At 44.0% G+C, this 13318-nt stretch overlaps 1 protein-coding gene across 1 annotated transcript; it reads right to left on the reverse strand.

Annotated features, from left to right (window-relative positions):
• Window positions 1-9518: 9518 nt before the first annotated feature.
• On the reverse strand, window positions 9519-12722 carry LOC103373327 (LIM/homeobox protein Lhx1-like). The gene is made up of 5 exons (XM_008303191.1): window positions 12553-12722; window positions 11631-11851; window positions 11189-11463; window positions 10106-10262; window positions 9519-9895 (listed from the first exon to the last, which is right to left on the reverse strand). The coding sequence occupies exons 1-5, from the start codon at window positions 12720-12722 to the stop codon at window positions 9519-9521; spliced, it is 1200 nt and encodes a 399-aa protein (XP_008301413.1).
• Window positions 12723-13318: the final 596 nt, after the last annotated feature.

Genomic DNA, 13318 nt, shown 5'->3' on the forward strand with positions numbered 1-13318 from the left:
TCGGCGGCGGGGGCAGTCTCCCTGCCCGCTTGACTGTCATCCTGCGGGGGCTCTGGAACGCTCGGCGGCGGGGGAGTCTCCCTGTCATGCGGCGGGTGCTCTGGAACGCTCGGCGGCGGTGGCAGTCTCCCTGCCCGCCTCACTGTGGCTCGGCGGCGGGGGCTCTGGAACGCTCGGCGGCGGGGGCAGAGTCCCTGCCCGCCTGACTGTCATCCGGCGGGGGCTCTGGAACGTTCGGCGGCGGGGGCAGAGTCCCTGCCCGCCTCAGTGTCGCTCGGCGGCGGGGGCAGTCTCCCTGCCCGCCTCACTGTCATCCTGCGGCGGCTCTGGAACGCTCGGCGGCGAGGGCAGTCTCCCTGTCATGCGGTGGGGGCTCTGGAACGCTCGGCGGCGGGGGCAGTCTCCCTGCCCGCCTGACTGTCGCTAGGCGGCGGTGGCTCTGAAACGCTCTGCGGCGGGGACAGAGTCCCTGCCCGCCTGACTGTCATCCGGCGGGGGCTCTGGAACGTTCGGCGGCGGGGGCAGAGTCCCTGCCCGCCTCACTGTCATCCGGCGGGGGCTCTGGAACGTTCGGCNCCGCCTCACTGTCATCCGGCGGGGGCTCTGGAACGTTCGGCGGCGGGGGCAGAGTCCCTGCCCGCCTCACTGTCGCTCGGCGGCGGGGGCAGAGTCCCTTCCCGCCTCACTGTCGCTCGGCGGCGGGGGCAGAGTCCCTTCCCGCCTCAGTGTCGCTCGGCGGCGGGGGCAGAGTCCCTTCCCGCCTCAGTGTCGCTCGGCGGCGGGGGGCAGTCTCCATGCCCGCCTCACTGTGCTCAGCGGCGGAGGCTCTGGAACGCTCGGCGGCGGGGGCAGAGTCCCTGCCCGCCTCACTGTCGCTCTTCGGCGGGGGCAGTCTCCCTGCCCGCCTCACTGTCATCCTGCGGCGGCTCTGGAGCCTCGAGAGGAAGAGCTAGAGGAAAAGGGGATTCGGCTCACCAGATTGCTCTCCTTCATCGGTGAGCCCGGCCTTTTAACGACTCTGGACAACTCGCTGCATAGTGTCCTACTTGTCCACAGTATAAGCACAGAAACCCCTGCATACGCCTCTGTCGCTCCTCAGGAGTCAAGCGGGTCCAGCCCAATTACATGCGCTCCTCACCGGCAGTGGAAACAGGAGACGTCCTGTCTGGGCTGCGGGTCGGTGTCTCAGGAGTCTTGGGGGGAAAACGCGAGTCTCCGAACCCTGACCGCTCTCTCTTTCTCCGTTCGCACAACCGATTATCAATCTTGATAGCGAGAGAAATTAATTTCTCTAACGAGTCCGGCGCGTCTCGTGTAGCCAATTCATCTTTTAATTCTTCGGATAAATTACGGAAAAAAGAGCCATAAGCGCGGCTCATCCCCACTTTCTGCTGCTAGAATCCTGAATGAAATTGAGAAACTTGCTACGGACTGTGACCCTTGTTTTAGATCAAACAGACGGTTAAGGGCTTCACGTCCTTTAACCGAATGATCAAAAATAGACAAAGTTCATTCGTAAAAGCTTCATCGGAACCCAGGAGAGCAGACTTATTCTGCCAGAGGGCAGTAGCCCACTGGGCTGCCTGACCGCGCAACAAGTTTATACAAAATGCGATTCTAGCTTTGTCTGAGGGGTAGCTAGTCGGCTGTAAATCAAACACTTGTTTACAATTTAACAAAAACCGGGCACATGAACCCGGTCCCCGACGTAAGGCTCGGGAGTCGGGACTTTCGGTTCGCGAACCAGGAGAGAGGAGGAAGAGGTTTCGGCAGGAGTAATCGGATCTGGCGAGGATCCGGAGCTGGAAGCGGCCATGTTGTCGAGGCGAGATGTAATTCCCTGAACGTTGTGGGAGAGATTCTGCAGGGCGTCCATGAATCCTTGGAGGAGCTGGTCGTGCTTCCCTATAGCAGAACTCCTTGGGCATTCAGAGCCTCTTTGACGGTGCTGGGGTTCGTTGGTTCCATGTTTTGGCCAGATGATTCTGTGACGGCCCATGTACGGTGGCTGTGCGGGCGGACCCGAACGAAAAGGGGAGGCAGGAGAAACAGGTAAAAAAAAAAAAAAAAAGGTTTTATTAATACGGGTGAGGAAGTGGAGGTCACCAGGAGCAGGAACCAGATGCAGGAGCGTCAGTCGAGGGGGGTGCAGGTGGAGGTTGTCCGTGCTGGGATCCGAGGAGGGGGAAGTGCCGCCGAGGGAGTGCTGGAGAGGGAGGCGTGGAGGAATCCGGACGGTGCTCGAGGTGCTTCTTCCCGGTGAAGGTTTTCCCAGTGCAGGTGCTCGTGGAAGGAGAACTCGCGAGGGGGCTCGTTGCGGTGGGCTCCGTGGTGAAGCTGGAGAGGGTTACGGCTGGTGTGGCTCGTGAAACGCTGGAGGCAAACAAAAACACACGAATTACTCGAGACTCGAAAATACTTAAACTTAGTTATAATGCTTCGCGGAGGAGAGCAACTAAGCGGCTTGGCTGTACCACGAGGATGAATCACAATCATCTGGCGCTGGAGATCTGTGAGAAGCTTGTATTTCAGGTGCTCCGCTGATGAGCTGATGAGTTGCACCTGCCAGCGGGAGAAATGCCTCTCCTCTTCGGCTCCGCCCAGCCTGTAGAGAAAACACACGCCCACCAAAACACAAGCACAGGAGGCAGAGAAAACCCCCAAAAAACACAAAACAGATTCCATAACCCTCACAGAGTTATCTTAATGAAAAAAAGCTTCTAAATATGACTTTTTTAGAGTTAAATCAATGACTGGAAAGAGGACTTTAAACACATCTGAACAGTATTTTAAATGAAAGTGGAGATATGTTTGGATGTAGAAGTTTTCTTTGTTTCTATACTTTTCTACGGTGGCCCAGAAGTGTTACAACGAAAAAAAAGCCACTACACAACACAATAAGTGTCCATTAATCTCGGTATGCGCTATTAGTAAACATTATTTACTATCAGTATTTTACTTACTTCTGGAGTTGTTTCCAACAATCTCCAGCTTCTGCCCACTTCCTGTGGTTGTGCACTTCACAGTATAACTTCCGGGTTAAAAAAAACAAAAAACAACTTCCATTGCAGCCGTTGTGCTGTGGTTCGTTTTGTAGTGTTGTGGTTAATTTGGTTGTGTTGTGGCTTTTGTTTTGTTGTGACACTTCTGGGCCACCTTACTTTTCTCGACATACACAAAAACTTCCATGAGATAATCACCTTGTCTTGTGAACGTGTTGCTATGCAGCTACTAGTTTGATATTAAATACAGTTTATTGTAGCAACCTGTTTTAGCAAAGATAAAACGTCTGATTAATCGATGACTTCAAACGAGGAGATGCCACAATGAAGACGTCTACTAAACCCAGATGCACTCTGTACTCGTCGTAAGTTGCAGAAAGTTTTTGACTGAAAGTGTTTGATTGGATGCCAACATCAGTCCGGTCGTGGCCCACGGTGTGCCGTATTAAAATGAATGCATTACAGGCACATCAGTGGAGCATGGAGAGCCGACTCCACATGGAACTGTTGGGTTACTGCCTCGCTCGGCGCCTGTGAAATGCTTGTGACCACTGTCCTCTTGCTCTGAAGGACAAAGGCAGCCAGGGAAATCACTGGGCCTGACACTATCGCAGCGTTGTGCAACACCACTGGTTTACAACATCTCAATCAGACGTCGGACAGATAAGAGACTCCTAACGAATGTGTCACACTTTTAGAAGGATGCTGGAGAGAAAGACGACTAGATGGTGACAATACAAACAGCAAAGTGTTGCTAAGCCTAGCTGGAATCTTGTCGTACAAACTCCACATGATGCAGTGTTGGGTTACTTTAGCTGCTGGAAGGTCTAGATTTCAAATGCATGTGCTGCTAATGACGCTCTTAGATTCAATTAAACTACTGGAGCAAGTCCTTCACTTAAAGTTTGCTGCTTATAGCTAAGACGTGATAAAAGATATCTGCGATGAAGATGGAAGATTTTGAACAAAATGAGACGTATATACATTGTGGTGGCACAAAGAAAAAGATCACCGGGGTACAAAGCAGAGGAGGTGTGGACTACAGCTGGTGAGCGCCCCCCTCCCGCTACCTTCACCTCCACCCTCCTCCTCGTGCACCCCATTACACACGTATGCACACATACATTTTGCAGAGGAGGGTCTTTTTTTTTTTCCACACTTGAACATTACATGCTTGACTGCAAATGAGAAAAGCATCAACCTTCTGCGTGTCACGTCTTTGTCTCAGCGTTCCTACCGAGAAGTGATCTGAAGGAATTCGGCGTGGAACACGTGTAAAAACCAGATTTTTTTGCATTTAGGTTTTTGTTTTTCTGCTGCTATGTAAAGAAGCACATGAATGGAAAGAAGAATTGGAGATTTCATGGTTTGGAAGCGATATGTAACCACGTTGGAACCGTGATATCTTGTTATTATGGGCTGTTTGTCAATGTGCATTACAGGTTTCTCACAATTACACAAAAATAAACGTGGATCCAAGTCAAAAAGATCCCACAATAACTTCAAATATGTCAAATTTAAATAAATTATATTGTTGCTGCTCACCAAAACCGAACACAAAGCGCAACACTGATTACCATCTTAACAAGCAAATTGACCTTGATTTTTTTCTTTTTGTGAATGGATGAGTATCTATAACTGGAATCTTCTCCGCTCTTGGCCTCACAGATTAAGCACTGCAGGAAAAGAAAGTAGGTGGGGAACACTCATGATTCTGTCCTCTTCAACTTTAATCAAAAGTACACTGACGCGCTGCAGCCCCCTCCATGTCTTTCATAATAATGGGCCGCTAAAAATTCAGGAGGCAGGCTCCACATCAATCACTCGCCAGATTTGAGTCCAATGCAATAAATATGTAAATGAGGAGAAGCCAATGTCTCGTAGCTTTGAGATCAGCGCGAGAAGGGGGAGAAGAAAAAAAAAAGGAGAAAGAGGAGGAAGGGGAGGAGAGGGGGGGAACTGTATTAATTGCCCATGGCCAGAGGAATCCTATTACTGTGGGCATTGATTATAAAATTGTATGTGTGAATGATTTTCATGCAGAAAGTGGACTACCAAGCCTGGAGCGAAAAAAAAGTGAAGAAAGAGTCAAATTAGCGAATTGGGCCAGATTGTGCAAAAGGACTAAAAGGAAACAGCAACTGCAAAATGGCCAAATCTAAGTTCAAATAAGATTTAGATTAGACAGTGAAAAGCAGATGACAATAGAGAATTACAGTCATTTGTGTGATGGTTTTGTTTTGTTCCCTTTGGTCCTTTCTCAGTTTTTAGACGTCCATTCATGAGGAGACCCCAGGTGAACGAGACTCAGGGCGTCACTTGGTTTTTTGTTCAAGTTGATGGGGTGATGAAAGGGTCACACACAAATGTGATGTGTTGACCTCATGCTTCCAAATCAAAAATGATATTCAAACCTGACAACACACCAAACAGTATTCATCTCCTTATTAGCTGGTCTGACAAACTGCCCTGGTCTTGTTTTGTAAGAGACCCACTGGAGGCATCCAACCCAGCAGCACTGTAGGAGGCAAAGCATCCCTCCAACCACCAGCGGTCGTCATCTGATGAGTGCTCAGCTGTCAGAAATCCATCTCTTTACTTCATTTATTTGCAATAAGCTCTCAAATTTGGGTGTTTAATGCACACGATTTACACAACACGGCTTAGACTGCTTGATTTGCTATTTATTGGCCTCGGTACTTAAGGATACGCAGTTCTGAGAGCAGTGAAATGAGTTCTGTGATGTGTACAGATCTCTCCTCGGTGGACAAATAACCTTCGTTTTTTTTGTTTTTTTTCATGATTTATCCAACAGTTGCCATAATCACTGTCAGCGAGATTCAAATTGATTTGCCGGCCTCATGTTTGACTTGCAAATCTCTCTCTTCATCAAGGCATTTTGTTCAGATAAACAGGGATTACGTTAGCAGCATAGCATTATCTCCAGCAGAGTAGGGCATGTTTAAACACTGTAGGCTCCAGCTCATCTACACAGTAAATATCATATTTGAATTAGTTTATTATATTACTTAAAATAAATATTTCACCTCACTCTGTGTTTTTAACAAGACTCTGATTACTACCCCACTACTACCACAACTGGTGTCATTTTCTCTTTTCTGTGATCCGGTAACTGGATTATGTGGAACGCAAGAGTTTTAACAAGCGAAAGTGAATCAGCTCTTTGCTAGCAGCTGGTAACAGGGGAAATGTTTTGTTTCATCAAATGAAGTGGTCAAAAACACTAACCATGCCAAGTTCCTACCTGGTTTAACGTTTTACTCTAAGTCTTGATAACTGCTTAAGTTCATCCTTGGGTTCTGTCTCGGGGTGTCTGATAATATCGGCCCGATATTGGCATAAGAATGTAATATCTGTCAATATCGTTATCGTTCTTTTGTTGTTGTTGTTGTTGTTGTTGTTGTTGCCGATAATGAAAACTGATAAAATAATGCCTGGATTTCAACAGCATTTGCGCAAATGATGACGAGATCAAACCAGCATCGGTTGATATCGGAATCGGAAATTGAGAGTTGGACAATATCGGCATGTCAGATGTCGGCAAAAAAGCCGATATCAGACTAACTATTGGTCTAACTTATGTACTTGGTCCAACAGTAAACACACAATGTTACGTCAAAGAACCTTCACGCTTGACTGACTCCAAAACACACCGGTTCGGCGCAATGCAAGGCAACAACACAGAAGCTTTCTTCTTCCTCGTTTTGATCTTTTTATAAGATTTTAAAAAAAATCTTGGCTCCACTAAAAGGGGGCCTTTCTAGTCCACCTTCAGCTCCACCCGTGCTCGCCTCCCTCTCTCCGTATTTACAATATCGTTACCAAGTGACAAGACAGCAGTCCCAAAACCGAATGTGAAAAACATGCCTTTATAAACCTACAGGAAGAATTAGAGATCCATGTCCACGTTTTCCTGCAGTTTATGGTTCGTGACCCTCCTCGTCTCCTCCTCCCCTCCCCCCAGTCAGCTCCTGCTTCACTGCTCAGTGATCCGATATCCGGCGCTGTTCTGTTCTCTCCTTTCTGCTGCTCTCACCTTCCCCTCACTCACTGGACACTTCTCCAGCATTAACAGAAATGCCTCGACATGTGACTTAATGCTGATATATTTTATAAACAATCTAAATATGTGCTTACAGCAGTCCTTCCCCAACTGCTGGGGAAATACAGAGCAAATAGACAAATAGATGATGAAGGTCCTTTGCATAATAATAACACACACATGCACTAAAACATCCAGAAACACCAAGTCTCATGTGTGTTGATACGTTTCCTATTGAACAAATGGTCTCTGAAATGCTTCTTATGCTTCTTGGAGATTTCCATAGATTGATTTGGAAGTATTTTTCTTGATTCTTGCTTTTTCTTTTACATTAGCCAAGCCTGTGAGCAACACAACAATAAGCAGCTCTATTTGTTTGTTTGTTTGTTTGTTTTGGGGTTTTTTTGACAGTGGACTGAAGAGAAAGTCAGTTTCAAAGAAAAACTGCAGAAACCTCCTCATTTAACTCAGTGTTACAGAAATTACATCAACTCCAGGATGATAAAGAGCTTTTCACAATTTAGAATAAGATATTTATGCAAGTTTTAAGAACATTTCTAGCTTTTATCAATTATAAATTACTCTTCTTGTTATATTAAAGCTTATTTAAATGAACCCAGTTGTTATTTAAAGATGCTACCACTGGTTTCCGCAGAAAGATATAACACTATAAAATGCATATTTGTTTTCTCAGTGGGTCTCCATAAACAGTCTTATTTCTCTATTTAAAAATCACATAAACACATTAAGCGTATCTCCACAAATCCCTGCTCATCATACACTCAAACATCCAGAAATACTGAAAGAACAATTCCTATATTCCATCCCCAAAGTGATTAACAAACAATCATTAATTTGCGTTTTATTGTACAGTAAACGGTCGTGATGTTGCTCTCATACACTTAATCTGAAATAGCAGGTGTGTCTTGTGGAGTAATTGCTGTTTCTGGTGGTGTAGAAAACAATAAATTGACATTATAAAGACAAAAAAATCCAGCTTAAGTCATGGCTAAATGTTTTTTTGTTTGTTTTTTTGTATCCCAGACAATCTCAGAGAATTAGTGGAAATGAACAGTTAAAAAAAAATGTTGCTCACACAACTAAAAGCGCAGAATTCGAGCTGTGCTTTCATTTGGCACCACTTTATTTTCTGCCTTTTTTAAAATGAGGACATAATACAAACTAGCACAGTGAGGGACCACATAAATAGAACAGCTAGAAAATTTTGGTTTGTTTGCATTAAATGGTTTTGTCCATCTGGATGAAGAGGTTTTGTACATCTGAAATTCAACCCCTCTGAACACTGGAGTAAACAATTGACTGCTCTGTACATTATTGTCCATTATTATTATTATATATAAGCTTGGACTCAAAGTCAAATCATTTGTTTTTTTTTTCTTCTTACATATAAAATATTCCGTTATAAAGATATTGTTCTGAAGGCAAACATGTGTCGGACAGCAAATAAACGGTGGAACGGATTAAACAACAACAACAACAAAAAAGTAGAAAATAATGTTTCCACAGTCCTGAGACGTTTTTGGTCAGATGTATTTAACATCACAATCATAATCTGTTATCAAATGATAAACTCTGGTGTCATACACAAACTCGTGGATGGAGACTGCTGTTCGTCACTACAGTAAAACACTGAAAGAAAATAAATAGTCATGCACCGTCATATTAGAATTTTAAGGACAACTATATCATATACAGTGCTGTGCAAAATTTTAAGTACTGAACGTAAAGTGAGTTTTTTTTAACTTTTTTTTTTTTTATTTTTCAACTAACTTCACACAAAGTGCACTGAACAGAAAATAACAAATCAACATTTAGTGTGAACACAGTTTTTTTTTTTCTTTTTAGGGTAGTTTGTTCCAATCATCTTGAAGAATTTGCCTTTTTTTTCCCTGTGGATTCAGGTTGCTGCTTCATTTAATCCCAGAGTGACTCAATAATGCTGAGATCAGGAATCTGTGGAGGCCAAAACCATCTGATGCACAACTACTTGTCACTAAAGACGGTTCTTCATGAGTCTGACTGAAGGTTTGAGCTCATATCTGGGACTCATCACCTCGCTGATGCATAAAAACATGAACATATAAAGTGCCTAAAACTTTTGCACAGTACTGTATGCAGCAGAAAGAAAAACAAACAAACAAACAAAAACACTTTTTGCAGCCTATAAATGTATTTGTTTATTGCTTGATCAGTGAGGTCCAGCACTGTGAACGTATTCATGAATCAGATTCACAGGGTTTGTTTAGTCAATAAACAACTGACATATGAATATAGAGATTTATAAATAGTTAAATAGAGCGTAACAGCAAATAAATACAGAAATAAATAAATACATAAATAAATAAATTTCAGAAAATTTTACAAAAAAAGAAAAGAAAAGCATTAATTTGCCTTCAAAATCCAATATTGTGCAGTTCGGTGTTGGCCCGGCTTTACCAGACAGTACCTTCACTCAGTTCTGAGGAGGGCTGTGACAGCTGGTTGGTGTATCCGTTGTCACTGAGAGACACAGTGGTGAAGGGCGTGCTGGGGCCACACATTTCACTGGATATGCTGTGGATGGAACCCGGTCCACCGGGCTCCGGGCTGGGCGAGTCCGCTGGGTGGTGAGACACGGTGTCAGGGAAACACTGCACCTCTCCGGGACAGTGGTGACCCGGGTGGTGGTGGTCCATGGCTCCTAACGGGGTGCCAGCGGGGACGGTGGAGGGCACAAAGCCCAGGTCTGCTGGAGTCTGAGCCTGGGACGATGGTGGGCCTTGGAAGTACTCATAATTCCCTCCTGAGCCATAGTATTCACCAGGATAATCTGCATTCACGTGGACATGTGATGGATTAGTGCAAGGCTGGTGTCAGAATTTAAAGATTTTTTTTTTTCTCTCTTTGTTGGGTTTTTACATTACAGTCAAATAAGAATATATAAAAGTACAGAATTAAATCATTTTGACTTGAGAAGCAAAGCTGCTCTCTGAAGAACATGAATTAAAACTCAAAACCTATATAAGACAACACATCTCACCTCCATAATAGGAGAAGTGTCCCAGCTCTCCTGGTTCCAGTCTCTCACCCAGAGCTCTCATCCTCCTCGGGCTGCGGAAAAACACGTGTCTCCGAGAGCTCAGAGCGCTCAGCTGCTTCATGCGTCTCTCTTTAGACCTCCGGTTTTGGAACCAAACCTTTATGACAAAGCAATAAATAAACAAATCAAAAATAAAGAAGAAGAAGAAAAATAAAAGATCAGCGTGGATGGCACAAGCAGACACAGGCCTGATAACAAAACAACATGTGATCCTTGCTGGGATCATTTCTGAGCTCCTACCTGGATAATATGTATATTGTATTGTATTATTTAATGAAAATAGACACATTGAGAATTATAAAAAATGAAAATAAACCCAATTTAAGTGAAAAAATACCCACAGGTTCTTTCACATAAGGAGAAACAGTTTAGCTGATGCGTAAAGACGTGCGCAAAAAACTCCTTGTAAGCATGTAAACTGGTGACTATGTGTCAAAAACGATTCACCTTTAATGCATTTCAAAGTCACACAAGATGCATCAAACCACCAGGACATTTTATCAAGGGAGCTTTTTATATATGCCCATGGACATCTGCGCTAAGTGAGTCCTGCTTTTAAAGGTTTTAGGGGCGCGATGGGAGTAAAGATTAAGATTAAAATCCAGAATTTGGTTTATGGACCTCATCCGAATAAAAAAAAGAAAGAAAAAAAAAGGGAGAGAGAGAGAGAGAGAGAGAGAAGGTGAAAAAGGAAATCAGCGGAGCGGACAAATCCTCTGAGGGTGTGTAGGCTGCAAATTATAAGATCCATCAGCCACACATGTTTTCTTTTATGTACATAACAGCTCGTCAAGGAGTTTGGTTGCGCATAATTTACGCACACGTCTTTATTCACTGTCACGTTAGTCCTTTAGGAATTGCGTAATGGGCAGCGTGTATGGACCGAGGTGTCCGTTAATGGATGTGGATGAAGCACTCAGTGAGCAGCAGCAGCTTCAACATCGCCACGGTTTCTTTCTTTTCTTTTTTCGTTTATTTTTTTCCCTCCCTCTTTGCGCCCTTTTTTTTTTTTTTTTTTTGTACCTGGATGACTCTCATGTTGAGGCCGGTCTCCCGTGACAGCTGCTCTCTGATGTGTCTGGTGGGCTTCGGTGTGGCCGCGAAAGCCGCTTTCAAGGTCTCCAGCTGCTTGGCTTTTATGGTGGTCCGAGGCCCGCGCCGCTTCCCGACGGCGCTCTGCTCGTCATTCTCGTTGCTGCACGCGTCTTTATCAGATAAATGTCCGTTTTCTGAGTCCTTCCCGTCGTCCTGCGGGTCCTGGGAGTCCGGAGAGAGGCTTGGGTCGCTGCATGTCGTTACTGTCATGAGATTAAAAAAATAAAGGATAACATATGTTAGTGTGTAATGGCACAGCCTTTACAGCATGGTGAATAAATGACAGGGAAATCAGTCTGGATTACATTTTAGGAGAATTATCAGAACTCATGATGAGAAATGTTCAAATAATAAATAATAATGGAACTACCTGACAGGAGGATTGTGTCCTTGCCGTTGTTGTTCTGATAGTCCTCTTTACAAACAAACTTGAATTCGTCCAGGATGTAGAGCTCCTCTCCGGTGGACAGCTGTTTGTTGCACATCACACAGGTGAAACAGTTCAGGTGAAACACTTTGCTCTTGGCTCTGCGGACCAGATCGCTGGGTAGAATCCCCTGAGCGCAGCCTCCACATTTGGTGCCAAATCTCCTGTTCAAGACAGAGAAGGAAAGTCAGGGGAAAGTTTTCAGTTTATGGATCTAATACATTACAAAGAAAACAAAGAAAGGCACAGATGATTAGACTTTTAGATTATGTTTAGTGTATTTCTGTTAGTTTTAAAATACTGATTTAGAAAAATTGGCAAGACAATTCTAGATGTAGTTAACAGTAACCAATTAGTTGATCTGGAGCTATTTTTACGCAGCTATACAGGATGTTTAATAGCATCCTTAGATAAAGTAATTGCAAAATATCACAAGATGCAACTGCAATATGGGTAATCACTATCATGAGTCCATCATAAAATTCAACTATTTGCAGCTGTTAATATAATGTAGAGGAAAAAATGTCTTCCTTATAGACGTAAAAAAAATAAATAAAATAAAATAAATTCTGACAGATTTTATTAGATATTCAAAAAAATATTTTTTTAGAAACACACATACACACAGCAAACAAATGAAATAAAATGCTAAATAAATAAAAGATAAATACACAAAAGGGGAAAAGTATGGATTAACACATACGTTTTTTTCTTCTTTTTTAAACAAACAAACAAAAAAACATTATCTCGTTTTTGGAACTCATTTTAAACATTAAATTCCAACTAAATGCCGCAAAGAAAATACAATCTGACAACACTCATTTCTTTCATTTTCTTGCATAAACAGTAAACCCCAGACACTTACCTAAAGAAATCATTCTTACAGTACAGCCTCCCCTCTCTTGAAAAGCACTTCTCTGTCAAACTACATTTGCACTCGCAGCACTGGACGCATTTGATGTGCCACGGTCTGTCCAAAACTTTCAGCAGGAACCTATCCAGAATAGGCTTCTCGCAGCTGGCACACTGCAGCATCGTCTGGACTTGTTTTTTTTTAAATATTATTATTATTCCACAAGTCCAGCGTGTGAGAAATGAACTCTTTCTTTCTCTCCAACGTCCCTCGACACTGTTCTTATATGATCCAGGAAATCCACTGTATCCAAACGGTCCTGGGCGGCACCATCCGCGACACTAAAGGCAGGACTCGTGTTCCACGGGACAACAATCCACATGTGGCTCCGACGGACAGATTAATGGAGAACTATCAGGCTGCATTTTCTGGAACAGGGATTGGCCAGTTAAAATGATCCGACGCGTTTATGGGAGAAAGAGAGAGAGGAGGAGGGAAACAAAAGAGCTTCCCATTAGTTTCTGCTGAACCAACTCATTGGAAATATCCTCAGCGTTGCCTAAAGTGGAGAAAAATAAGAGTAGAAGCTGTCAGGGCGTCATTTGTGCTCCATGTTTTGCTGTGATGAGCTCTCGGTGTGAGAGGAGCGCAGTAATGAGCGCACCTTGTGCCGCTCAGCCTATTGCCTATTAACACAGCCGTGACGTCAGCTCAGAAATAAACCAATCAGCAGTCGTTTTACTCCACTCCGCCACATGTACTCCAGGTTTATGGAAAT

Source organism: Stegastes partitus, unplaced genomic scaffold, assembly GCF_000690725.1.
Source record: "Stegastes partitus isolate 25-593 unplaced genomic scaffold, Stegastes_partitus-1.0.2 Scaffold1955, whole genome shotgun sequence".
Taxonomy (NCBI): Eukaryota; Metazoa; Chordata; class Actinopteri; family Pomacentridae; genus Stegastes; species Stegastes partitus.

Excerpts from the sequence above, each read along its gene's own strand:
- LOC103373327 (XM_008303191.1), bottom strand. The coding sequence starts at position 12,722 with ATGCTGCAGTGTGCCAGCTGCGAGAAGCCTATTCTGGATAGGTTCCTG. Across the intron at positions 11,464-11,630 it reads GGACACAATCCTCCTGTCAG|TAACGACATGCAGCGACCCA; the intron begins GTAGTTCCATTA and ends ATCTCATGACAG. Across the intron at positions 10,263-11,188 it reads TCAACATGAGAGTCATCCAG|GTTTGGTTCCAAAACCGGAG; the intron begins GTACAAAAAAAA and ends TTTGTCATAAAG.